Raw genomic sequence first — 27398 nt, 5'->3', positions numbered from 1 at the left:
TGAGTTCATTCTTTTGGCTTACAGTAGTTCCCATCTGAGATTGTTAATCACAAATATATTTCAAGATTAAGAAGAAGAATGTCTTTGAATCCTCCAGGTTGCCTTTGCTTGCTTGAGGCCCTGGTGCCAATAACTTGAAGCCATCATTTTCTTTTCAGAACAAACGTTTGGGCACATTTTCTTTTCAGAACAAACGTTTGGGCATAAGGCAGAGTATGGTGAAAGTTAGACTGTTAGCCCTTTTCCCAAACAGCTGTTTACTTGTTCCCTCCTCTTCAATACCAACCAAAGAACCTTCAAGTCGAATCATAAGCCTCACTTTTCTGTGAGTTTTTTTCCCATCTGTATCCATTAAGTTTCACTCCTGCCTGCATATGAAGGAGGGAGGTGAAAGAGCACTGCTGAGCCCCTGATATGCTTGCTAAATGTGTTTTTTATTGCTCAAAATTCAATAAATCCGATAAGGTGAAGGAGGCTAATGCGAGCAAGTCCTGCAGGCTAGAGGCCAGCCCGGATGCCGCACTTGTGGTGCCTGGAGGTGACTGTGTCTGGGCCAGGAAGGACCCTCTTGCTGTGCCTTTACTCTGCATTTGGCTTCCATGAGAAATGACATTTTTCAGGGTGTCACTGGAGGAAACACTCTCTGACTGCTCTCCCCTCTCTGGAGGGGATGTTTGTACCCAGGGCCGGTTCCTGTACAGGGCTTCCTCGGCAGCTTTCTGCAGACTGAGCGGAAGACCAGTCTTTTCCTCACCAGCTCAATCGCTTTTGCCATCCATTTGCAGCAGTGCCTGCCTTTGAGTCTGAGTTAAGGTGTGCAAAATGAGTTTTGACTTTGGAGATACCGGATTTGAGATTATTTAAAGCAGATTTCCTTTCAGGAAATTCAAATCTTCTGAAAATGAACCCCACTTAAAAGGGCTCAGGAGGACATCTGAAGTCACGATGAGAGTCACAAGCACAGCTCAAGGTCCCCATAGTCCTCCTGGAGTACGCGTTGTGCCGTGAGCACAGCAAGCTCTCAGCCTTCTCCCTTTGCCCGTCCCTCCCTTGCAGAATGAGAGGGACCTTCGACTCGCGCCTCCGGGCCTGAGCTCAGGCAACTCTGGGCAGGTGCTTGGCGGAGATGAGTGCCTGCCTGCCGTTTCTTCATGCTGCTCCAAGCACAGCTTGGTGTCTTTAGCAAAACTTGTTTTGTTTTCTTGGATTCCTCCTTTTTGGACACATGCTTTGTGCAGTTTCTTCAAATTACTTAAAAAAAAAAGGGGGGGGGGCAGGGAGGAAAACTAAGAGACAGAACCAGAGAACGAGCTCAACCTGGGGCCTGAATTTTTAAAAGCCATTTTATTTTTGAGGAATAGCTTCCTGCGCTGGGAGTGTAGTTTTTGATACAGTATCAAATAGTGCTGAACAGCCTCCCTCTTGAAAGAACAGACGCTTCAAAGATGCCTGAAGCTGGAGTCTCATGCAGCGAGAGACTCCAAATCAGCAGTTTCTTTGGGAGATTTGTGCCATGGTTTCTGGCTCTAGTCTGTCCTTTTTCTTCTTTGCTTCCTCCTGAACCGACTTTACCTTCCCCGGCTGCAGTTTCACGCACCTCTCAAAGACGCCCTAGGAACACCTTGGTGTGTGGCACACTATGTCTTGTTTTACTGGGAGGTTTCTCTAAAGTAAGAGACCATTTAAGAGTGTTATGTATATATAAAATATTGCTTGCTCATTATCAGCCTGAGGTGTCACAATCTGCTCACAGAGCTTACCAGCTTCCATCCCCAAATCTTCTGGCTTTGATACCAGCTCTGGGCTGGACCCATGCAAAGAGCATTTTGCATGTTTCTGGCAAGCCCTGTTCCTGAGTCTGGAGGGGATAGTTTTTTAGACTGTACCACCAACAAACCGGCAAAAAGTTATTTGGGTAAAAGTCTAATCAAAGCTGCATTTCTTCGGATCTATGGGGATGCATGGAGCTGTTGCAGTACTTAGCAAAGCCCAGGGATTTTGGAAATCCCGTGTGCACTGGCAGTGGACGTAGGGCTGATGCTTGTGTCTCTCGTACCTGTGATAACGCCTGTATCCCTCTACCACAGTGGGCTGGAGTCGTTTTAGAACCGAAGGCAGAGGAGGCAGAAGGGAATGGGAAAAGGAGAGAGGAAAAAACCGCCGGGGAACAAGAAGGAAAAAGCAGCCAGCAGAAAGTTTCTGTTGCAGTCTCATTAATTTCAGCTAAGAGCACTGCGGAGTTTGGCTTTCACCGCGGGGGCTGACCTCGCTCAGCCTCTGCTCCCCGGCCCCGGGGGCGAGGGCGGCGCCCATCGGCCGGGCGGGACCCGGCACCAGCCCCGCTCAGCCCCGACCCCGGCTCGGCCCCGGCCCCGGCCCCGGCCCCGGCCCCGGCCCCGGCCCCGGCGGGCGGCGCGGGGCGGTGCCGGGCGGGGCGGAGCGGGCGGGCGGCCCCCGCCGGGCGGAGCTGTCGCGGCGCCCCGGGGTGCGGAGCCGCCGCAGCCGGAGCCGCAGCCGGAGCCCCCCCGGCCGCTCGGAGGCGCCGGCAGCCGCGGGCGCCCCGTACCGCCCGGCGCCGCAGCCCGCCGCGTCGCCGGCAACATGAACCAGACGGCGACGGTGTCCCACCACGTCCAGTGCCAGTCCTCCCGGGCCGTCAAGGTAGGGCCGGCACCCGGGCACCGCCGGGCTCGGGCGGGGCAGGCGGCAGCGGCTGCGGGGCTCAGCCGGCCCGTCGGCGGGGGAGCGCGGAGCTGCCGCCTCCGCGCCTCTTGCCTGTCGGCGCAGCGGGGAGGAACCGTGCCGGGCACGGGGAAAGTTTGCTCAAGGGCAGGGCGAAGCGCCGGGGCGGGCGCGGGGCCAGCAACTTCGCCCGCCGGTTTCAGCCTGCGCTGCGCCTCTGGTGGGCAGCGCCTCTGCGGCCCCCTGCTCCGCTGCTGCGGGCCCCTGCTCCGCTGCTGCGGGCTGCGCCGCCTCCAGGGCCCTCCGCGGGCCTCCGCCAAAAGTTTGCCCTGGAGGAGGTGGCTGCTGGGCACGGCGCTGGTGGTGCCTCCCTCATGATGACTCTCTACTAACGGTATGGTTAAAGGTTGTGGTTGAAGAATACGGTGTAAAGTCGGCTTGTTAGCCAGGATTTCGCCGTTGCCCGGTCGGAACGATCCAGGAAGGTACGAGGCTGTGTGTTTGCTGGTTTTGTTGTCCTCACGTGTGCCAGATGTGTGTGGGTGCTGTGGCTGGGCAGTGAGGATGATGGTGGGGGAAGACCCCAGGGGAATAGCGGGCTCTCTCCTTGACTGCCTTCTTCCCCAGTCTCTGACACGATCCTGCCTTTGCATTGATCGAAAACTACTTTCAAGCCGAGTTACTGCTCTCTACAGTGATAAAATGAAATCCCTAAACGGATTTGTATTCGCTAGGAAGTATCTCTGCAGCAATAAGTGGGATTTTTCCTGAAATAAAATAACAATGCAATCAGTGACAGTATTTGATTATTGATTCTTAGTTCTGAAAAAACAATGTCGAGAAATTTTACCCCAGCTATTTTGTTTCATAAAATGATGTGAAAGCCTGAAAAGTTCACTTCAGTGCTTTGCTGTTGGTGACTCAGGATCGCGCAGTGAGAGGCTGTTCGTGCAGGGCGAGGAGAGCTGCTGGGGCTTTGCCCCGTTCGCAGGCAAAGGTGGAGGTTGGGGGGTTTGTTTGTCTTCTCAGAAGGAGCGGCTGAACTGCACATCGTGTTAGCAGATTGTCAGTTGGGCTTTATCCAGTTAGTGCTGGGAATAAAAATCATGACTTAGAGCTGAGGCAGGAGGGGATTAAAGGTATAAATCTTCTATTAGCACTGTCATTTTTATATAGGCTGCATTACACTTTGCAGTGTATAATCAGTAATGCAGAATGTCTGTAGGCTCAGGAATGAGGTGGGGATTGACCTGTGGCTCTAATGACTGGTTGCGTAACACATAACTGTACCCATCACACCATAAACGGCCGGTTAGTTCATGCTCAAGTGGGCAAGGTCATGGGAAGTGATGAATTACAATTGCCCTGGCCCACTTCAGAGAGTCACCATATATAATATTAAATTGCTTAAAACCATTCCATCCTCTCTAGGTCTGTCTCTGAAAGTACCAGAGAACAGAGAGCAGTGTGGTACTTGCTCTGGGAAGTATTCCTCTCTTACATTTGGGACAGGCAATACTAATTTTTCACTGACAGCAACATTTATTAAATTCATTTGACTGGACTTCTAAGCCAAAACAACAACAACAACCACCAATATCAATATGCCATTAAAAAAAAAAAGACCCAGACGAGTCAATAGTCTTCAAAAAGAGAGAACATGAATCAGAGCCTTCTAGACGTGAGTCCATTTTACAACCAACACAGTAATACTGATGCCATTAGAAAACTGTCTCATTTTTCTGTTCTTAATTCAATGTGTCAGGTGTAAAATGTGCTTTATAAATAGTTTCAAGTGCTTCCATGCTAGGCAAATGGATACTCCATGAGGAAGTATTTATGACCATAGACAAGCAGTAACTGCCCTATGGTAATGAGGACCTTGTATTGGAAATTACTTTGAAAATATGTCATTAGCGACCAGACAAATATAACTTGCATATTAATCATAACTTGCCAAGAAACAGTGTTAGTTCCAGCAATTATGAAGATTTAAGAAAAAAGATCACAGGAAGACTTACACCTACTGGAATGAGATCTATAAAACCCCTTCTTTTTTCTCTTTTTGTTGTACTTTATGTTTCTCTCCAACCCATGACATCTCAGCTCCTGTATGTTACGATCAATGTATTGTTACTTCTCAATGTTTATTGAATCAGCTACTCACTGTTCTGTAACGCAGCATAAACTTTTGCATCCACATAACAAAAAGTAGAATGATGCACTTGTCCAGTAAATTGAATCGTGCAAACTTCATCCATGACAGTTCCTGCTCTGAATCACCCTGGGACCGCAGGAGGGCTGGTGCCCGGACGTAGGGACATCCTGTCCCTTTCATCCTTCTTCGTTGAGGGAAGGGTGCAACTTTTTGCATCCATGAGAACTGAGTGCACTGCATGTAGTTTTGGTGATGGAGAAACAAGTTGACAGAGGAAATCTAATATAAAGCAAGAAAAAAGCGCCCAAAGATACCAAACCCCTTGGATAAAATGCAAAATCTCCTAATAAAGCCTTCTTTTACTTCTAAGCCTTTTTACAGCTTTTCTGAAATGACTGCAAATCTTACCACCTTGCTGACACTACTGTGAATAATGATCTTTCACTCTGAGATCTGTAACAAAAACTTTTAGGGTCTAGCTGGGAATGCTAAATACCTGCCTTATTTCTGTATCATTACAGCCGCGACTTCAGGAGCCCCCCCAGGGCAACAAACCTGGTATTATTCTTCACACTCTTGGCGCTCTTGTCAACATGGCAAGTAAATTAGCTCTTCCAGGGGAATCACTCTGTTATTGTGCACTTTCATGTTGCACTGATGGCCAAATGATTTTTAAATTTTTTTTTTTCCCCTGGCAGAGGAAAAAGTCTGTTAAAACATTGTTTGCCTTGTTTGGAGGAAAAAAAAAAAAAAAAAACAACCCACAACCCAGAAATAGAAAAGAATTATCGTCTTGGCTGGCTAGGGTCTGCTATTATAAATTCTTTCAAACCAAACATTTGTACTGAAATTATGGGGACTGCGGAACAGAAATACTTATGTCTTGCTCTTAACACAATCGGGACTACAATTTGCACTTAGAAGAAAAAAAAAAAAGGAGTTAAGCTAGTATTTCTGTGGCTTTTTACAGTCTTTAATAATAAAACATTCTCTACCAGATCATGACTCTCTGCTGTTATCAACCTAATATTGATCTGACTGTGAGCTGGATCATGGAAGGAGTTACTAATTGGTATTTCAGAAGCACATAATTACTGTGTAATATAATATGTATGTTATACCCTTTTACTCTACTCTTCCTTCTTCCCTGCCTTCCTTTCACTTTTATTTATTCATTAGCTTTTAGATTGTAAAGTATAAAAGGCAAGTGCAGATAGGTCCTTAGCAAAAATTCTGCAGCAAGTTTCATCAGTATCCAGGGACAATATCAGAGATTTTTACATTTCAGGTTTATGGTAGTAATGTTTTAACGCTCACTAATTGATGAATAGTGGTTTACTAATAGTTTTCTTATTTACAGTTAGGTTGAGGAGCACATATTTAAAGGGGGTTTGTTATGTACCCTGTAGACTTACATGTGTGTTTACAGCAACTAAGATTTTTACACCAAACTTGCACCTTAGCGAGAAACGTCTGCCTGGTCCTGCAAACTGCTGTACACGCGCCTCCTCCTAAAGAGAGACAGATACTAATATGTAGCTGTCCCTGTTCATAAAGGCTGCTCGGTAATACTTTCCAGGTTGAAACTTCAGGTAGTTAGATCTTTAAATACCCACAGGATGTGCACAAAATAGGCTTTGTGTAGGTATGGGAATCATTCAGATCTACCAGCTGTTGGGGAAATAAATCCCTTAAAATGAGAACGGCATTTCTGAAATCCATTACATCAAAACCAAGTCACTAACAGATAATCTCAGTGAGTGTTCAATTATGAATTATCCAGGATAATACATAACAAAGGGCACAAGTAATACAGGGCCGTGTCATTGTTAGGAAGGCAGTCTACGGCAGCATAATAATGCAAAAAAAGAAAAAAAAAAAGAAAAAGTGATATATTTAAAACTAATAGGTTTGCATGGTATTTTGTTTAAGGCATTAGATGATTAGAGCACTGCTGTGCCATGTGGAAACACGTTTGTATTGCCACGTGAGGAGCCGCGGCTCTGGGGAGGCGCGGCGCGGAGGCGGCAGTGGAGGCTGGAGGCAGGCTGGCCGTGGGGACGGCAGGTCGCTGTCCTGCCTCTGCATGTGGCCATCTCAAAGTGCACGTTTAGAACAAGGTAGGTATTTTTATTTTTGTAAATGCTGAGCAGAGGTGCAATGCCCTTGTATTTATCCTCTTCTTGAGACTGTGTCTGAAGGAGTGTAGTGACCCATTAGGGGACACCAAAAGTGATAGTAGCACTAATCAAAGAGACTAGCTTGGAGCGTGACAGAAGTGCCTTGAGTCTTGTTCTGTGAAAGCATTTTGGGCTCTTTTGCATCCTCATCATCTGCAGTTGCTTTTCTTCCATTCTGGTAAACCGGTTTTGATCACATTTGGGTTGAGTGGAGTTGCTGGTGTGATTTATTAATATTTTGCAGACCAAAAATACAGCCATGATGACACATATGTATGTGTGGGGAGAACAAGTTGGAGGTCTCTAGATGGAAATTTGAAGAACTAATCACAACTGGTAAACTTTCCCATTTCCACATATTACCTTTCTGTATTGTTTCAGTCTCCTTGCCAACATCCGTACTACCAGAGAATAACCAGCGCCTTTTCCTTTTAAAAACAACCCTCCATTCATCGTAAGAAGATGCACGGTTACAAATAAAAAGCTGCAGGAATGAGGAAAAAAACATCTGAAATACTTTTTATTTTCCCCTTCCAGTCTATGAAGAAACAATTGCTCTATGTCAAAGGTAACGCCAAGATTAGTTTTATTTAGGTGACTTTCAATTGGTACCAGTTGGAACAAAACCAGTACTAGTAAAAAAAAAAAACCCCAGTACTATTAAAAAAAAAAAAAAAAGAAAGGGGGAGAGATCCTATCAAATCCCAAGTTTATGCTTTAAGGAGCAGCACAGCATCAGCATAGGTCTGACGCTTGGGCACATCATATCCCAGCAGCAATTGCCCAGTGCTCCTCAGCAGAGATGGAAGCGATCGGGGTCATTCCTCGCAGGGGAACGCGGTTCCGTTGCCTGCCGTGAACTTGCTGGTGGGTTATGTTTGATGGCTCTTCCTTGCATGTACAAATGGTTAGTATGCTTTCAAAACTTTCCGTTCTTAATTCCTTGCTCTGTTCATAAAAACTTAAAAGCGATTAGCAAAAAGCATAAATGTTGGATACTTCTATATGTTTAATTGTATATACTGATTTTCCAGTATAGGTTTTATATATATAACATATATAGCCACACAGATGCATACCAGTCTATTCTAATACATATGCAATTTATAGCTTTCAATTTAACATTAATGCTAGGAATTTAGAAGGCAGTACTTTAAAACTGATGTACACAAATATACATGAACATTATGATAAGCTATATTTAATAATAGGTTAGTACTTTCCTGGATTGTATTGTTTTCCTACTGCAAATTATTACTTTAAGAAATATGGCATTAAGTTTGATTCTCTTTGAAGCCACTTAAGATATAGGTCTGTGAGTGTTAGATAACACTTTCCTGAAAGAATACCACATCACGAGGAATTTAATCTTTCTCATTCTTTACATGTGTTTAGTAAAACAGATTTGGATTAAAGATAATTTTGTGCTTATTTTGTTTGCTATTTCATTCTTAAACTTAGCATGGTAAGACTTGTGTGCTGTCCACCAACTGAACATTGTTTTGGAATTTATTTAGGACCTTTCATGTTTAAAGATTTTTATCTGAGGTCCTCACATTGAGTTATAAATGTTAAAATATGCAACATCCCAGGTTAGTGATTGTGCTGTGTTAATCATTTGACAGTTTTTTGGATCAGTGACTTGACTTCTCGTGTGTTGACAACACCCAATGTTACTGGCAGTATGTGCCAGAAGCAAAGAATCATCTTATGCACCTACAAGTTAACATCTATGATTCCTAAAAATGAGGCACCTGATAGTGGCAGAATGCCTCAAGAGCTTTTTGTTTCAAGAAACAGAATTAGACACGCAGGTTCGTTACACTGTGAATGGAGTTAAGAGTGATTCACAGCAATATACGCCAACCCAAGGTACCTAAGGGAAGGCAATACCTAGAATCAGAGTCATCAGCTTAATTAAGTCTCTCCACAGTCCTGAGCTGTGAAGTTAATGCAACTGCTGCAGATGAGGGCGTGATTTATTTCATATTAAACTTAACCAGTAAAATAGTTTGAGTGAATTGTGCTGTAAAATGCTCATTTCTCAGTGTTGACAGCAAAGGGAGCACCAGCTAACAAGCTGAATGGTGGGCAGGTGCTGTGAGCATCTAATGGGTCTCATCCCCACATCAGGAGTGCCAGAAAGAGGGAGGATGCTGGTGCCATCCAGGGGCCTCAAGTGAAGCGGGATAGAGTCAAAGAATGTTTAAAGCTTAGTGTTAATGATGCTGGTCTTGAGCTGCTGACCTCTTCCCTGAGGATATATCAGAAAAATAATCTGAAATTTTAGTTTGGAAAGGGGGAGGCTGGAACTGAACCGGTTTGTGGCTCCACAACACAGAGACGGCTCTTCAGTTTGACTTTGTGTGTGACCTTACTGAGCGAAAGGGATGTGGAGGGCGAGCCTTGTGGAAGTTTTACAGAAAGTTGAGAAGGAAACAGAGATGATATCTGAAGGACGCCTTGAGGCTGTGACGGCAGCTTGGCAGGAGAAGGCAGAGACCCAGGAGTCACAGGAAGATGGGATCTCAGAGTATGACAGCCTGTTAAAAGGCAGCTGGCAAGTCAAGAGAGATTAGGAAGGCGTATTGTATTTTAGCTTCAGCTAAAAAGACGTTACTAGAGATACTGGCTGTGAGATTAGATTACGTTGCTAGACCTGGCCAGTCACACTAAAATTGTTATAGAAAGTCACTACCTTAAAGAGAAATCAGGAGACAGAGATACCGTACTTTTATTGCAAAGTGTCAGAGGTGAGGTTTGCAATGTTATCTTGGTATGGCCCCCTAGAAGCAAGCTAGCACAGTGTTCACGATCTTCATGCTGGGGAAAAAAACAATCCTTTCCTCACATTACATAGGCTTTCTACACCTAGTTTTATTTGCTTTATTAGACTTAGGTAATAGGGGGAGGAAACCTAGAAAAATACAAATACAGGGTTAGTTACAACTAGGTCCCTTGATTTGTGTAGTAACAGAGAAACAGTAACAAAAAAAGTCAAAACCATGAGTTTATTGGAAAAGTTATGGCAATAATTATACTTTTTCCCCCCCCTTTAAAAATATTTTGGAAATACACAAGCATAATATTTTGGTAATCTTTGCCCAAATTTAGCTACTGTGCAATAATGTTTTAGCACTGTGAGAAGCAATGACAGTATGTAGGTGTTAAATTCTTAGTCTCTTCAAAATTATAAGTTGTTTTAAACTTACTCTGTAATGTTTTAATTGATGTAGCTTATAAAAATGAATATTCCAATAACAATAATAAGCCTATTACTTCTTGTAAAACCTGAGCCACGTTTGTAGGTAAGAGATGTCAGATGTAGTAATCCAGTGACATTTCTGCTCACAGATTTCTGAGAATTTTTACGTTAACACAATTGTGGAGAAATGAAAACTAAAACTATTTGCGTAACAAAAGTGTGCAAGCTCCTGTGATTTACGGTAGTGAACGTCAGAGGTGCTCAGCGAGTTGCTAAGCATGGAAAAATTGATGCTATTATATTAACGGATGACACGTTTTATTTTCCTGTAGCTTGAGAAAGTTACGACATTCTAGCACTTAATAGCAAATTTGCTTTAAAGTTTATGTCATTAAAAAGATGAACTTTGTCTTCAAAGGCTGAGCCTGTTCTTTAAGGTGGTAATCCTGCTGACTCCTGGGCAAGCGCTGTGTCTGACCCCTTGGGTGATCCTAATTCTCCTTTGCGCTAATTGTGCTTTGCCCGAGGGGAAGTCCCTGCCTGGCGATGTGTCCCGTGGTTGTTCATCAGACAGCCTTACTTTTCATCTGTAAGTGCGGTAGGTAGAGTGTTTTCTCACCCCGTGGATAAGTGAGGTGCAAACATTTTCTTTGCCAACGAAACCGAGACCTGCTGAAGGTTTTTCACGGGGGAAGGAGAAAATGGGGGCAGACGCCTGCGCCCGGCGGTCGCACCAGTGGCAGTAAATGCTCCATTCCTGCTCCTGCGTGAGGTGGGGGAATTCCCCAGGCAGGGGAAGGTACTGGAGCTTTGCTCCGAGATCCGCAGTGCTGTGCGATTCGATACACTGAAGCCCGTGAAGCTTAAGGGAAGCTGGTCTCCAGAACCGTTAGATGTCAGTGGTGAGGGCTGAGTGCCCCTCCGGGGACCTCATGTCCTCGTCCCCTGCCGTTGGGGGAAATGATCAGTCAGGGATCAGGCAACTTGGTGCGTCCGACGCTGGATTTACCCTTCAGTACAACAGTCAAGGCATGAAGAAACTTTATTTAAATAATACTGGTTTATTAGCCTTATTTGTGTTTTTGAAGTTGTGGTTTTAGCAGTGTAAAGGCGAGTGTCTATCCCTTTGCTTAGTTTTCCCTGGATGTTATAGATGAATAGCTGGTTTACATTTTGAAATAAACTTTTTTTTCCTTTGTAAAATCAATTGCTTACGCAGGAGAATTCCTGACTTCACAATTAAGCAATTTATCTAAAAGAAATCTTTTTTCCCTTCCCTTTAGAGCATTAAACACTTACTCAGCTTGAAAGCCGCATCAGTCTGCCAGCGTGGGATTAATGCCACGAACATTTCTCTTCATATTTGCTGCAGAGATGACCTGCAGACATGAGCATCATGTTAAAAAATAGCTTTTATAATTCCTTGTGCGTGATAACTGCAAGCCAAAACCTGCCTCTGTTTTCCTTTATTTCTTCTTACTGGCTAGAGGAGGGGAGCGGGCGTGAGACCCGGCGCGCCCTCCCCGATGGCCCATCCAGCCCCTTGCCCAGCCCCGCTGCCTCCTCGGGCTCGGGCGGTTGCTGGAGTCGCTTTCTGGCTGCGGTGGGTCTGGCTTTGCCGTGTCCCCATCTCTGCGTGCGCCGCGGGAGCATTGGCACACGTGGTTCCCTCCACGTTCAACACTACGGGCTGTTCATAAACACACGCAGCCTGGCGTCCTAAAACCTGAACCAAGGCTGGTCCCACTGAACAGCAGGGAAGACTTTGGGCTTAGTTTAGCTTTTTGGATAAATCTAGGGAAGGGAGGAGACTTTTTATTTTTTTCTTTAACCTCTTTACCTGTTGTCAGTATAAATAAGTTCAGACATGTTTTGAGATTACGTCGCAGCTCCTGAACACTGAAAGGAATCAAACTCCCAAAGCTTTTGAGCTTTCCCGTCACTCACATTTTACCCATAGAAGCAAATGCAGCGTGTGTGGCGCTGAGCAGCGCGATAGGCTGTTTATTCAATCTCTGTCCTAACCTTGCTCCTCCGTGAGGTTGGAAGGAAATTGCTGTGCTTCTGCGTTGGCCCTCGTGGGACGTATTAGTTTCTGCCGCTTGTAAGGATCCTTTTCCCCCCTCTCCTGCTAATCCAAACCCATAAAAGCATCTTAGCAGTGCTGGGATGATTGACTAAAGGTTTTCCTGCTGTAATTTATACACATATCAGTAATTACGTAGTTGACCTTTTTTTGTACAGGACACAGTGTCTAACGTCTGGAGCTAAAAACTGGAAAATTGGAGTCTGGGGTAGGCTCATCAGCTCTGTTACCTCTGGCGGTAACACTGTTTGTCCAGGGAGAGATCCTGCTCCTGTTTATTTATGTTGAGCTTTTCTGTGGAATTAAGGCAAACTCTTTTGGTTAACTGTTTCTCTTTCGGAGGTGGGAGGGAACTTTGTGCTGACTTAGCTTGCTGAGCCAGCTCGCCCAAGGTCAGAGTGACCTTTGCACTGCGGCACGGGGAGCTGAGGCCGCTCGCTTTCTGTCCCTTTGTGCCATACTGCAAGGGGTCTGTGGCTTTGCCTTTCCTTCTGGGTGCGAGTATTTGTAGGTTGTTTGCATGGGAGAGTCATGAGCACGTGAATGACTGTGGCATAAAATGAGATTACGTCTAGCCGCTGGGCAGACTGGAGGGAATCGACTCTGGCTTAGTCCCTGTGCCGCTGTGTTCAGCCAAGCCTGGGGCAGCAGTATTTTTGGGGGTAAAGGGAGGAAAAAGAGAAAGGATGACAAGTGGCAGAAAAAAACTGCGTAAGAAGAAGAGGAAGAAAAGTGAATCACTCTGGTGACCTCAGGAGGCATGTCTGTTGATGGCACATCGTGCATATCTTGCTTGTGTGTGCACCTGCTAAGAGTCGGTTTGATTCTTGCTTTCAACCCGGAGGTGATAGCACTATGCTCATACAAGAAATATTTTCAACTAATTTTTCACACAAAAGTATCTGGCTTCTAGTAGTCCGCAAACCCAAGGATCTGTCCATTTAAAGACCAAATGTATACTACCCATGACTCTCTTTCCCTGTGATAATTAAGCTGTGAATTCCCCACAGTTGCCTTTGGTAAAATCTCAGTTTACATCCTTGGGTACATATTTTCGTATAGATTTAGTCTGGAGTTTGAAAAGTCTCAATTTTATAATTCAACAGCTGTAATGTGTTTTCTGGGAACATTAATGTCTCTGAAACTTGATTATGCACATATTTGCAGAGGGCAAACAAAAGCTCAGCGAAAACAAATCCATAAAATAATTAAGGAAATATTGGTGTTTTTCTATTTTTACAGTATTTGCTCCTCTCTGAATGTTTCCCAAACTCTCTGGATGCTTCTTTCCCCTCCGTGATTTACAGAAGTCTCTGGCGACACTAGTTGCATCCCAAGTGAGGTCACATTTAGTGAAGAAACCCATCAAGCAGTCGATGCCATTTTAAGATATGAGCTCTTTGGCAATATTTTATAGTTTCAAATAACCTTCCCAGCATCATCAGAATTATAATACTATTATAATAGTATTATTATAGATCTCAGCACTGCTGAGATCTGTGAACTCTTAAGGAATGAAGAAAAATAATTTTAGATGGCCATTGAATTTTGGCCCTGTGGTTGTTGGTGGGCAGCTGTGGTTTTCATCAGCTAGTACTAAATACCAAGTCATTGACTTGGTGGTTATGATGGGAAAGATATATATTTCATGAATTATAACTAAACTGCCTTTTTTTTTTCCCCCCCTCTCCTTCTGTAAGAATTTTGGATTTTTCAGATGTTTGTTTTCATACATGTTGGCTTGAAATTCTGTAGGGTCACTGTAGCAATCCTGAGGCAGACAGGCTAAATTTGGATTGAGCTTCAGACAGATTGAATCGAGCTGTTTGTATACCTAAAGCACCAGCCGAAGCCCCAGGTCGGGCGGCGGTTGCGGTGGTCTGAGCCAAGGATTCAGCTGAGCCCTGCCAACTTGTGAAAGTCAGGTGGTGGGGAACCATGTCAGGTCGTAAGAGATAATGTGGGAGCCCTTGTCTCTTTTATGCGATAGCTTTGGAAGTGAGAGACTCGTTCTCTACCTGGCCTTGTGTTCCTAGTGTGGCTCTGTCATTTTTGTACTGGATTGGCGCTGCACAAAATAAATGTATTTATAGTCTCAGGCAGTGTTCAGAATGAGCGTTATGCATAAAATTGCTTGCTGAAGTAACTCTCCTGATGCCGCAAGAGAACTGGGCCGATAGAGAATTTGGGTCACCACACCTAAGAAGATTTCTGTAATTAAAACAGCTTTTATAGAGTATATTTGCATTTTTACATAGAATAGTTGAAAAAGCTTTTAAGTTTCAACTGATCTATCCCCTTTCCTCCTGAAACACATTTTTAGAGCTCCAGATCTAAAGCTGAAAATCTTTTAGCACCAAATTCTGATTTAAAAAAAAAAAAAAATCATCTTTGCAGGATTTTCAAAAACTTACTTCTCAGGTTGAGAAAGATTTATAAACATGTTTTTTTCCCCATGTGTCGCCCTGAGTACTCTATGTACAAATCCCTACAAAATAAAGCTGGCATAGTTTACATGCCATGGAAATAAAAAAGAACGAATTTGAATGAAAAAAACATCTGAGACTCAAGATTTTTATGTTTCAATTTTAAACTGTAATCCAAAAAATACTGTATACTCTCATTTGATGAATGCTGCACACACTGCAGAAAAAATGCACTGCAAGATTTTGGAAAAGTGCCTGTAACTGATACAGTGGTTTTTGGACAGAATTTTATTTTTTATGGTACAGGATTTTTAAAAACACTAACAATTCTCAAGACTTCTTGCTCAGCTCAGTTATTTTTTGAAGAGCAGTGCGATGTGCTCATGATTTTCCAGTGTTTCTTCTATGGTGTTACTGTGGAGAAAGCAGACAGTACGTATCTGAAACCTCGCAGATCGGTCTTCAATGATTCCTAGATTCAGAGCAAAGGAATGAAATTACTAACGTTACAGTTCAGCACAAATTTTGGCTTCTGTTTAGTAATTGCTTCTAATGATGACCTGTGTGATCATGTACACTTACACAATGGGCATTTATATTTTAACTTTTTAAATTAAAATGTTGAATACCTACCAGTATAGAATATTTAGAGCAGTATGTGATAACGTAAGAGTTCTCCAGAATAGTACTATGAATGTTTGACAAAGTCTCATCATGTCAAAGTTTAAATTATTGAATAGCTACAATTCTCCTGTAGAAAGTGCAATGTAGATTAATAGACATAAAAGAAAACATGTTCCAGATGAAGTAGCTGAGTAAATGTATCATCTAAGTGGTTGATAAAGTAGCTAAATTACTGTAAACAAGCAATAAAACATCTTAGAGGAAATATCTCAGAGAAGTTGTGTACTGGAAGAGTAAAAAGATAAATGCGAATTGTGAATATATAAAGGGAAAAGGCTGGATGGCAGTTTTTCGATTTAAACTGTAGGTTCTCTTGGCTGTCTGTCTAATAAAGTTGGTGTTCTTGAACAGTAATGTTTACCCCCTCTGACATGGAGTAATGCATAGCAGATGCCAGTCAATACAAGATGAATACAATCTATTTCTGCCATTAAAGACTTATAATGGAAATATTTCTGGGCATTGTAATATGAAAATGTTCAGTAAAAGTAAAATGTTGAGACTGTTTACATCATTAATCAATTATAAGCCATCTTAATGCATAATGGAGTGAGAAATCAGGGTCCCTAGATATTTGTTTTATTAGTGAGGCCAGTCCTGCAGAGTATTGATTCACTGTATACCAAGCAAACGGCTTTTTTTTTTTTTTTTCTTTATCATTACCTTTGATAGTTTTAGTTTCCAAGAAGACATCCAGGCTGGAACTGATCACCCTCTACCTCTAAGGCTGAATATGTCAAATATATGGTTTTATGCCAAAGGTATTTGTGGAAGCATCAAAGTTCTTGTCTGCCAACCAGTGGCTATCCGCAGCAGAGACAGCTGGGAGTTTCCAAGATGTAGCTAAGGCAGAGCTGTGTTGTAAAATAGGCTTACTTCACAGGGCAGAAAAAGGTGAAAATTCAAGGTACTAGCAATGGCAGCAGGGTTGTCAATAGCATCCCCTCCCAGCTAACTAGAGGCAGCTTGGAAGGGATGGAAGAATTTGTGTCTTGTGGCACTGTACCTTTGTGCTAACTTTTTCTCTTTTAAGTGTATTTTTCATCCTCCTTCCAGTGGAGAACTCTCACGTAGATCAAAAGGTAGTGGTAATGAGCTGAGCTGATGAAGGTTTCAGAAGAAAAAGGGAGGAAAAGAGAGAAAATACTGTAACTGTTTTCAGTAAGGGGGCTTGCTTGAAAATATTAAATTTCTGATTCTCAGTGTTTTCTCAAAATGATGCTTAAAAAAAGATGATAAAAAGTTTCCAAGAAAATGAAGATAGTAAGAAGGAATACTAAAATTACACTGATAACTCTTCTAAATTCAGTATTATTTTATGTAACTAATTTATTCATTATGATTTATGGAGAACATTGATGGCTACAAAAGCTAGATAATAGACTAGTTTTATCTTTTTAATAAGAGACCTAATCCCACAATCATTATTTAATGAGAAGTTCTTCTTTTCAGAGGTCTTCTTGCATGTGTTTTATTGAGTCAGGTCTGTAGGTGACAATTTACATTTTCTGTAGGTGACAATTTACATTTTCAAAAAACACATTTGGTCAAATTCCTGCCACATGCCAACATGATGAACAATTAAGCACTATTAATTCCCTATTACCATGGGCACTGAGGCAAAGGAAACTTAAATGTCTTGTGCAAGGCTGCTGAGGAATTAGTGAGGATTCCTATCTCTTTTCAATACCCAGCTGAAATACAACAATATTCAAGAGGAAAAGTACTGACATAACAGTTTGTAAAAACCTTAAGCAAAAAGAGATGGAAACTCAGCAAAATGAAGGATTGCCCTGTTTCGCCCCATCCTTTCCACCAAATGACAACTCCCTGATCAGCAGAGACTCATCCGGTGTCTCATCTGGGCGGACAGCTTTTTAATCCTTAGCATAATTGCTCATTCATTCTAGTTATCTGTTGTGTGTATTAGCCAATAAATAATGACTTTGCCCTCTTACACTGTGTATATCTGACTTATAGTGTCTTTGCTCACAGTAAAAGTTGCCTGACCAATGTGACCCAGAGAAGGAGCGTTGCACATCTTTATATGATCAGTCTCCGAAACCCCAGTCTTGTTCCTTTTTAAGACCAAGTGGCAAAAGTCTCATTGATTTTTCAGAGGACAGAGTCACTGGATAGGTGAGTTCTGAATTCTCATATTAAAATACAATTATGTTACTTAAGTAAGGCGACTGCCTCTAAGAGAAATCATACCTGAACATGGAAGGATCATTGGTGGGCAAACTAAAAAAACCCTCCAAAGTCTGAACTTTAATGGCCTCTAAAGCTTCATCTAGAATTTAATATTTGCTGCCAAATTTTCAGGTATCCTATGAGCTGTAGGTCAGCCTTAGACTCTCAGACAAGGTGTAGAATGATGCTGTTAATGTATTTCTCCCTGTTCCTGTTACCCACAGTATCACCAGCTACATCCCTTTGCCAGTGGAACAGCAGCCAGGAGAGAAGAGTCGCTCCTGGCCCGGTCTCCTCCTGTTTGCATTGCTCAGCAAGAGCAGAGAGCCTTGCTGGGGCAGCGGTGGAAGTGCAGTATTTGTGCGTGGGAGAAGCTGGAACAAATGCCCTTTGGGATCACATCCTTTTCATTTACTACTGTGTTGAGAATTGCTTCTAAACGTTCCACTTTCAAATTACCACTTCCTTCTAATTTCCCATTTTAATTTATTTTTGGTTTTCATCGATAATGGTTTTGGCAATCCAGATTATTTCACTTTATTTCCCTAGATACTTTTTATGGCTTGCATTTTTAAAAACCAATATCCCATTGACTAATGTTTAGCATTTATGCCTAATTTTCTTGAAGATGAACAAAAAAAATTACTGTGGCAGTTCTGTGTTCAAAGTACTGTTTGTTTTTTTGTCTTTCAGCCAGGATTTATATTATTTGTATTCACCTTTCCTAAAGAGATAGAATGATCTAAAATTTGGAGGAAATTTATTCTGTATGTAAAGAATACTAGCATGAATAATTTTTAATTATCTTTGCATTGTCGAAATAATGAACTGATGTAGTTATGATCTTCAATGCTGTGTGAAGAAGGGAGCAGGGATTCAAAAATAAGCAAGACACCTAATGAAAATCTTCCCTGTCCAACCACATTTGATTGATTTGCTTGTCTTTCAGTGAGAAATGCCACTGGAAAATCTGTCTCTGTGTCTGCTGAAGGAGTTTGAATTATGTTTCTTAATAATGTAGCTTTATATTTAGTGGTAACTTGCAAAGATTTTGCCCTTCTTTCCCTGAAGGCAAGATATGACCCAAGTTGCCTGATCAAATGAAAGCTGGTGTTGTTGAGTGTAATCAACATGTATCAAATTATCTTATTAGGCAACTTGATAGTACAGCGTTCTTGAGGCTGACTCGAGGGCTTATTGGGTACATCATTTCTCTGTAGAATACCGAACATGCTGGCGGAATATACAGCATGTATAATGCATGCTGTAGTAGCATGCTGATGAAATGCGGATGGAATCAAATAGTAAAACTGGAGTAATTGTTGAAATCTGCTGCAGATGCTGAGTGTAATTGATAAATAACTACTAATACCCAGAGTAATAACAGTTTTGCTATGCATATGCTCAGAAGTAGCTTATGTTTTAAAGGGAAGTTCAAGTATGTCTGGATTTTTCTCATGTTTCGATAGCAAGGCTGCTTTGCGTTGCCTTTTTGCTGCGCAGCAGCCTCACGACGCCGTGCTGGGAAGGGGAAGGTGCTGCACAGCGACTTTTTTGCACCCTGGTGAACTCAGTTTAGCAGGGCTGGGTAGGAACACCCAGAAGGTTACGCCGGCTCAGCTGGTGTGTGGTGACTCTGTCAGCTACTGGAATGGGACCACATCTGACCGTGGGTTTGTACCCTTCGTTACTTGATTTCAAAACTTCTTTTGAAAACGTGTGATTGCACTGTTAATGACTCCACTGAGAGCAAGCTTAGATGGTCTCTCCACTATGGCAGAAAGACTTCTTGAATGTTTAAGCATATTAAATTAACACAAAATAATGGGTGACACTATGAGTTAGTGTGATGATAGGCAAATCCCACCGATCTTCTCCTCCTTAATCCCATTTGAGTAGGTGGCTCTTGGACAATTAAGACTAGTAGCTCACCAATGATTATGTCAATTTTAATGCCAGCTTCTAAATTTTATTTAGCTACTGTGAGATTCACTTTAGGTTTCCGATCCAATAACATTTTAGTAATTGGTGACCTAACAGATGTACAATACTGCAACAGTCATTTTGATGAAGATTTTGTTGGTTAAAAGAAGATCAAGCACTTTTGCTATACTTAAGTGTGATTATGAAAATGGAGGACCAGCACAGGCAGGGGAAGAGAGGAGATCTTGCTTCTGTGGATGTGTGCTGGTGGGGCAACCAGGTCTGCCAGCCAGAGAGACAGGCAGCTAGTGAGGTGTCTAAGGAGAAGGGGTAATTCCCATGAGCGATCAAGACCTTCAGCCCCTTAAAGAGCAGCTGATGAGATTTACCTGTCCTCTGGCTGAGGTCTCCTCTGGAGGTCTCCTAGGGCTGGAAGGGACCCAAGATAGGTCTTTTGTGAGAGTTGGAAAGGACATTCACAGCTGCAGCTAAAACCATAATGCCAAAAGCAGTGTTTGTGTGGGCAGGGAGCGATAGAGCTGGAACCCCCGCCATGGACTCCTGGCCCCTGAGGACATTTCTTGCATAGCTGGAAAAGGCTGCCTTGAAGTCTGGGATAGTGATGGGGCAGAGCTGAAGGTGTAGCCACAAGCTCTGGGAAGGAACACCTGGACTCAAATGTCATGTCATATGTTGCTAAACTGGAAATTTGCAGTGGCCTTTCTAAAACCGATGTTTATATTAAATCCCCCCATATCTGTGAGAATTAAGAAGTCCATCATTTCAGTGAGTAGTTTTGTTCCAAAGAAATTCCTTAGGGAATAAAATGAAGGAGGTTTTCTCATTTTTGTATTAATACTTCAGTTAAATATTTATAAATAGAAGCTTCTGTGTTGGACTTTGAAGCCAGACTGTTTCTTAGATATGTGTTAGTGTCCAAATCTCTCACTATAACATCCTAAATCCTTTAATTAGGTTTGCCACTTCGTAAGCAAAATAAAGTTTCTACATCAGATGTTTCTTCGAGACACAGAAGATGTTTCCTTGATGTTCTGGGTTATTTAAGTTTTCTGCAATGCAAATTCTAGACATAGTCTTACAGAAGGCTAAATTAGCTTGAAAAACAGAGGTCATATCAAAGCTGGTGTAGTGCTGTGGCTTGCTGGTTTTGGCTTTTTGTTGTTTCTAAGTAAAAATTCTTCAGAAATGAAAACTCCTCCTTCATATCAAGAGTTCATACAATAGAAATTGCTATGAGACTTCCCTCTTATGTGGCAACAGACTTCCTTTCTTTCTTTTTCTCTTTCCTTTTAACATTTTTACCCAGATGTTACAATATAAAAATCCCTATAAATTAACAATATAAAAATATAATTAATTGATACACCTCTCTCCATTTTCCAGAAGGAGCTGTAGCATTTTATAGCAGGACCATCTTCTCTGTGGATAGAAAAGCTTTTCAGATTCAGGGTTGTTGGCTGTGGTATGGAACAGCATAGCTAAAACGATGAAACAGTCAGAGAGTCGGCATGTGGCACGGCTTCCTTATCCTGACAGGGCATATGCCAAAAAAATGTGAAAAATTAAAAAAAAATGATGCAAGCGTTTACGCTGCATGTGAGCAAGTACTATTCCACTGGGTTCTACCATGCATGTTCTTCCAAGGAACAACATTTGAAAGAAAAAATGCTGGTTTGACTCATCTGAGGGTCCTGAAGGTCCAAAGAATAAGCAGTATTTCTCAACTTGTCTAGATTTAAAAAGGGGGGGGGGGGGAGTTTAAGATAGGTTTTAATGAAGAATATTTTCAGAGCACTTGTCTATTTTGTATTTAATCTAACCTTTAGAACTGGAAGTTTTCTGTTTTTTCTCTAAAATAGAAATGGAACTTGTAAGTAGAAGTACTCATGCTTTGCCCACCAATATACTGTCAAAATTCAACTCTTTGTTTTGAACTGAGGTCAAATTTCACATGCTAATAATGATGTAAAGATTCAGATTGTGGTGTAAAGTTGATGATCCGTAACAGCTGATTTTGGTACCAAGTGAAGACTTTAGAAAATGTCATTATTTCAGAATAGTTCCAGCTCAAATTTAAGAATAATTTAAGCAATTCTTGGAAAAAAACCCCAAGAAATGAAGAATAATTTGGCAAAGAATTTGTTGTTAATATACAGTCTTATACATAGGAAGTAAATGCAACAGAATTTGTCTTGATTCCAAAACACTTTACATGATCCAGCTGACAGGTTCAGTATTGCCTTCTCTTTTAGTCTTTAAGCTGATATAAGGCCAGGGAAGACTGAGAAGCATTTGCTTCCTTGGTGATCCCCCACATGCTGCTTCTGCATTCACAGTAATGGGACTCCAAAAACTTAGGCTTATCTGTTGACCTGGAAGAAGGATAACATACGACGTAGATACAGATATGCAGAGAAAATCACATGGGAGAAAAACAGCATTTGTTTTGAGCATAGATTATTCTAATAAGACTGTAAGGTAGGAGTAGTCTGTAAACTTTACATTTTTGAAGACTTAGAGGTTAAAATGCTGTAAAAATTTAAACTTTTTGCTCTATAAGGAATAAGAAATCTCAGAGCTGGTTTTGTAATTCAAACTTGACAGCCTAACACCCCCACCCCCTACCCCCCCCCCCCCCCAAGCAATGGGAGATGTTGAGACATTTTAAGAGTAAAGAAATAAATATTCATTCTCTTTCCATCCCCCTAATTTGTTACAGTTGTAGGATTAAAGAGGTGAGCAGCAGCAGGCTTACAGGCCTTTCCAGAAGAGCAGCAGCAGAGTTGCGGGCAAAAACCTCTTTGGAGCTTTGAAAATGCCAAGTACCTTTTAAAGAAAAGACAGTCTTACTGAAGTTTATTTTACTGAAAATGGTGATAAAACACCTAATGTGCAGTGTGTGAAGCAGCTGGTTTTGACCTTAAAGATTCAAAACAAATGCAAAATACCATAAAATTGTAGTGCTTTCCAAAGTGTTAAAAGACTGACATTTTCCTTCCTCTGTCTGGGACTGTCAGAAGTTTCTGAATCTGACTTCTGAAACTCTTGTTGCTGCCTTATGGCACTGTTCACAAATACAGTCACCTCACGGGAGCCTCTCTGAGGATTTTTCTTGGAGATAAAAATGATGTTTTCTTTAGATTCAATTCCATGGCAGCCCCGAAGATATTTTTGATTAGTTTCTCATCGGAAACTGGAGACTTAAAAAGCTAGAAAAAACACTTAGAATTCCTCTTCTAAAAATGACGTAATTTCCAGCTTCCAATGAGGAATTAACATCAGTTTTGGGTGAATTTGGTCTAATTTTTTCCATTCAGCTGGCTACTCAAGATGGCCCAAGTAGGTTTATGACAGGAGCAGTTGCTGGTGCTCCCTCCAGCTGTATCAGCTTCAGCCAACCCACCACATTGCGCTGCAACCCGCGCAGCCACGTGTTGTCTCTGTCTGTTGGGTGTCAGTTGAAGAGCCTTGGTCTAATTCTTGGTATACGGTAAATTAATTAGTTTATTTGAGAAATAAAGTCTAAGAAAAATTGAAAAAATGAACACCTGTGCATTGATCTGGAGTTTGCTCTTCTGTGATAAGAAAATGCATGTAGGTTAGTTTTGGAAAAGGAGGAACCCCCTGCGCTGCCTAGCACTGTGTCAGTATATGCAGTGACATGCAGATGGTTGAAATATTCCATCAGAAGTAGCAAAAATTTTCAACAGCAACAGGAATGTGTAGAAGCAGCTAATACAGCCAAGGCTGTAATGGACGTATTTTTGGGCAGTCCTGTGTTACTACCGAGTAGCCGTCCAGGGAGGCAAAATTGAAAGCACATTTCTTAAGCTGATTAATAGTGACATATGCATAATCTTTAATAAGCTATTAATTAGAAAGGTGCCTGCGTTTACAGCCTCAACAGATACTGCAAAACTGTGCTCTGGAATATCTGCTTATGCATGAGTAGCATAGACAGGCTGAGCCGGAGGCAGACAGAAACCGCGGGCACACAAATCCCCCCAGTTTGGATATATGCAAATAATGCATTAGTGTTCCACGAGGAATTTGTGGTGGAATTAGCATCCAGGTCATCAAACTGCATTTTTTTTTTTGTCCCAGGCTGATCTGCTTGCGGAGAAGAGAGGTGGCTCGCGCCATTGCCACCCCCACGCCGCTCTGTGGAAGGCTGTCATTAGTGATTACAACTTTCATGTCTTTAATTACTGAGATACTTTAATTCAATCTGATACAAAATGAACTTAAGGCTCTGTGGATTCTTATTGTGCTTTTTTTAAAACAGGTTTTCATAACAGAGCCTGAAATTTAGTTCACTGTGAACTGTCTAGAAGTCGCCAACTGTCAGTGATTTTGGGCCTGGTTTTGATCAAAACAGGGAAACCACATGAAAATTTGACTTTCTGGGAAACCACGTGAAAAGCTGAGGGTTTGGAGGAGTTTCCTCATACTCATTATTTCATGTCAGAAGGGAAAGCCCAGGATATTAATTTTTTCAGGTTACTGTTATTTTTTTAGCCCAAGTCAATAATTACTTCTGTCCACAAGGGCCCTCCAAAATAGACAGTCTGTATCTTAATGCTAAACAGAAAAAAATGGCAACGAAAATACACATACGGAGAGGAAAGTGATTTGTGAAGATTATAGGTGGATCGATGGTGAGGCCAAAAGTACTACTGGGCTACATACGCTCCTTTTTCTCCTCCTCTGTCTCCTCCAGTCCAAAGCCTTCACTGAGCCTGGCTGTCTCTTGACTCAGATGGGTTTAAGCAGTACTGATGTTTATTGTATATAAATACGTATGTAATATAACAGAATTATACTGACAGCTGTCTAATTTAAATAGGGCTCATTGGTTAGCATGCCTTATTGTAGCCACACAGGTACACGCCATTCAGGTTAGATGTAGGACGCCACAGTAACAGGCACTGCACATGAAAATAGAAAGAGATGGTCCCTGCTCCTGAAGAACTTGCCATCAAAGACAAGAGGGGTAGGATTGAGCTGCCTAGACGCGGGTGTTCAGTGCAATTTAGGATAGCCTTGGGTATCTGAAAGATCCCTTTGGTTGGCACGTATGATGCGGTACTTACAGGAGACCCATGTCCTTCTGGGGCATCAGCTGGAGGCCAACCATGAAACCCTGAAGCATATAAAATGACCCTACAGATGCATTTAAACACCAGGTTTACTCCAGGGATGTCGTATGTATACACTCAGAGAGAGAGAGGCGTTTGCAAGAAAACAGCCATCATCTAAGTATAGAAGTAGCTTAACTACTTTTAGGTTCTAGTAGGTGTTACTACAGGGTAAAGTTTTAAAGAACAATGTGTCCTTCAAACATAGCTTTGTAGATGTTTATAGGGAGCTGGCAAGGGAGACAGTACTAATTTATGTGCAGAGTCGTAATGCATATAAGCAAAAAGATTTTCCTAAATGCAGTTGAATGGCATTATCATGTAGGCCAACTAATGCAAAATAACAATCTGATTATCTTCCTTTTGGCTTGTGGCATTCAGTATTGATCTAACACAAAAGTAGGAGCCAGATAAAGAACAGCACTGAATTAAGTGACTAGTATAACTCGTCCTCTTAGTTAAGTGTTTCAAGAAAGAAAAGCGCTTATCTGGAGTCAAAGCTGCAACTGTCTCTAAATTGCTTAAAGAAATGCCCTTGGTGCAACCCTTAGAAGCATGTACTTAATTTTACTTAAAATATGGATGCTTTGCTTTGAAGTGCAAAGAACATGTCATAGCATAAAAGTAATTTTAGAACAGCACAATTAAAGGTACCCAGATATTCTTTATTTTGCTGTGGTCAGCAATGATATTATACTCTGCACCCCTGTTGCACCTGTCAGGCAAAATGGAGAAACAGTGATGGATGGGCTTGCTGGGAAATGTCAAGAAATGGATGTATACATTACTAAGGTATTTTCAGTGCTTTCCTTTGAAGGTCTTGCTTCAGGAGGGAAATCTGGGCTTCATAAGGTACTTGAGAAGAGTGAGAAATCAAAATTATGCATGGAGCGAGGGACTACCTACAGCTTGCTAATAGGAAAAAAGGGTTTTCCTGGAACTTTTGCCATCTCTTTAGAACTTGTGGGAAGCATTCAGTTGCCAGCCAGAGACTTGAATCTTCTGAGGACCAGCCAGACCAGCGCTTTTTCTCAGCAAATGAGTTTTGAAGAGGAAACACCTACAACTTCATTTCGCAGGGGCTGAAATCCTATTTTGTGAATGACATGCCATGCTGGGTGTGCTTCGTGACATGAGGACCAGTCCCTGTGGTGTGGGGCAGAAGGGCTATGTCCCTGCTGAGCTCTGTGTTGCTTCTCAAACTGGTCTGTATCTTTGGGCTCTCAGTTTGTCCCAGTGAAGCCATTTTCTTACCTTCTGTGTGCTCCTAGAGTAGCCAAAGTTGAAGCCCGAAGACAAGTGATGCAAACACATAACACGTACGGGGAATCCATTAATGATTGTGTATCACCAGAGACTGTTTCATGATAGCTAACCAGGATTATCAATATACAAGATTTTTACTCTCTGCCCTTATATGTCAGTACGATATAGGAATTAGTACAACATTTTCTGAAACTAGAACCTAAGAAAAGTGGCTGGCACTGCATCTTTTTGTTCCTGTCAGCAGCAACAGCAGAAAAAGCAGGAGAGCATGAGAAATGTGGTCTGTGAGCCTTTTGAGGAGAGATGAAGTGGGAGAAGAGGTGCCAAACCTGAGGTGTAGCTAAGATATTTCTCCAAGGGTCAGCTGACAGCCTGGGCACTACAACATATTATAAATCATTCCTGCCTCTAAGTTAGCTACTGTTTTCAGCTGCTTCTCCTGAAAGCAAAAAGTGCAGGTTACCCTACTATTTGCAAATATGTAACAAATTTTTCTGCAGAAATTGACATTTTCATTGCTTTCATCCTGCAATGGAGGAACAATACGGTACAATACAGTTTTCTACCTTTAATCTTTTACTTTGCTCTGATACTGTGCCAGAATCTGCTGGGAAGGGAAATATAAATCTCTATGCTCTAACATATAGTCAAATAGGATTTTTGAATATGTAAATTGTAAATCTAGGTGGAACTGGGAGTTCATCAGGTTGGTTAAAGGTTGTTTTCAATAAACATTTAATAGTCTCTAACCACTAATCTTACCACTGGGTTACACTTGCTACATGTATCAGTGAAATTTAGGAATGCTGAATAGGAGGACTGTGTCTTGGGTTGGCAAGAGCAGTGCTGCACTGAAAAAGAGAAGATGCTGTTTATAAACAACTGCTGCTTACAAGGTAGAGGAGAAGATAACCTCAGGATAGTCAACTAAAATCACCTGAAACCTTTTGAGGAAAGATGTCACGTTTCTCCAGCAGGTTGGCCAGTCTCCCTGTGTTCCAAGGCCTTTTCCATACAGCCATTTCTGTTCCTTGCTGGGACTAATGGTACTGGGAGGCTGATTTGCTGCCTCTCTGATCTGTGGCAACTATTTTTATATTCTGAGAAGGGATGAGTAAAACTACCCAACTTAAATTTTCTGCAGTCTTCATTATTTTATTTGTCTTCACCTTTTCAAAACCAAATATTCACATTATTCTGATTTTTCCTTACGTAGTGTCATAAATTTTATGCTTGGAGGCTCATCCAGTCCCTTCTACTGTAGATAGCAGGCTTTGAAATGTGTTTAATTACTTTTGTGTTATGCCTGGTAAGTTAGGTCAGGCTGCAGCACAGAGGTTCTTGGGAGTGTAAATGCTTGGTTTGGTCTGCACCAACAGTGATGCAGAGAGACCCCCATGTCCCTGCCCCTCTGACCTCACATCAGTCAACCGAAA

The 27398-nt window shown here is 42.0% G+C and overlaps 1 protein-coding gene across 1 annotated transcript in view; it reads left to right on the top strand.

The window, feature by feature from the left end:
* Positions 1-2591: 2591 nt before the first annotated feature.
* DPP10 (dipeptidyl peptidase like 10) overlaps positions 2592-27398 on the top strand; it is a 565102-nt gene continuing 540295 nt past the window's right edge. The window contains exon 1 of the mRNA XM_075511483.1: positions 2592-2661. Coding sequence (XP_075367598.1) covers positions 2602-2661 — 60 coding nt within the window. The 5' untranslated portion in view covers positions 2592-2601. The remainder of the gene's footprint in view (positions 2662-27398) is intronic.

The sequence above is a fragment of the Mycteria americana genome, chromosome 9 (genome assembly GCF_035582795.1).
Source record: "Mycteria americana isolate JAX WOST 10 ecotype Jacksonville Zoo and Gardens chromosome 9, USCA_MyAme_1.0, whole genome shotgun sequence".
In the NCBI taxonomy this organism is placed as follows: domain Eukaryota; kingdom Metazoa; phylum Chordata; class Aves; order Ciconiiformes; family Ciconiidae; genus Mycteria; species Mycteria americana.
The sequence above is the reverse complement of the archived record's forward strand: the minus strand, read 5'-3'. Positions and strand labels throughout refer to the sequence as shown.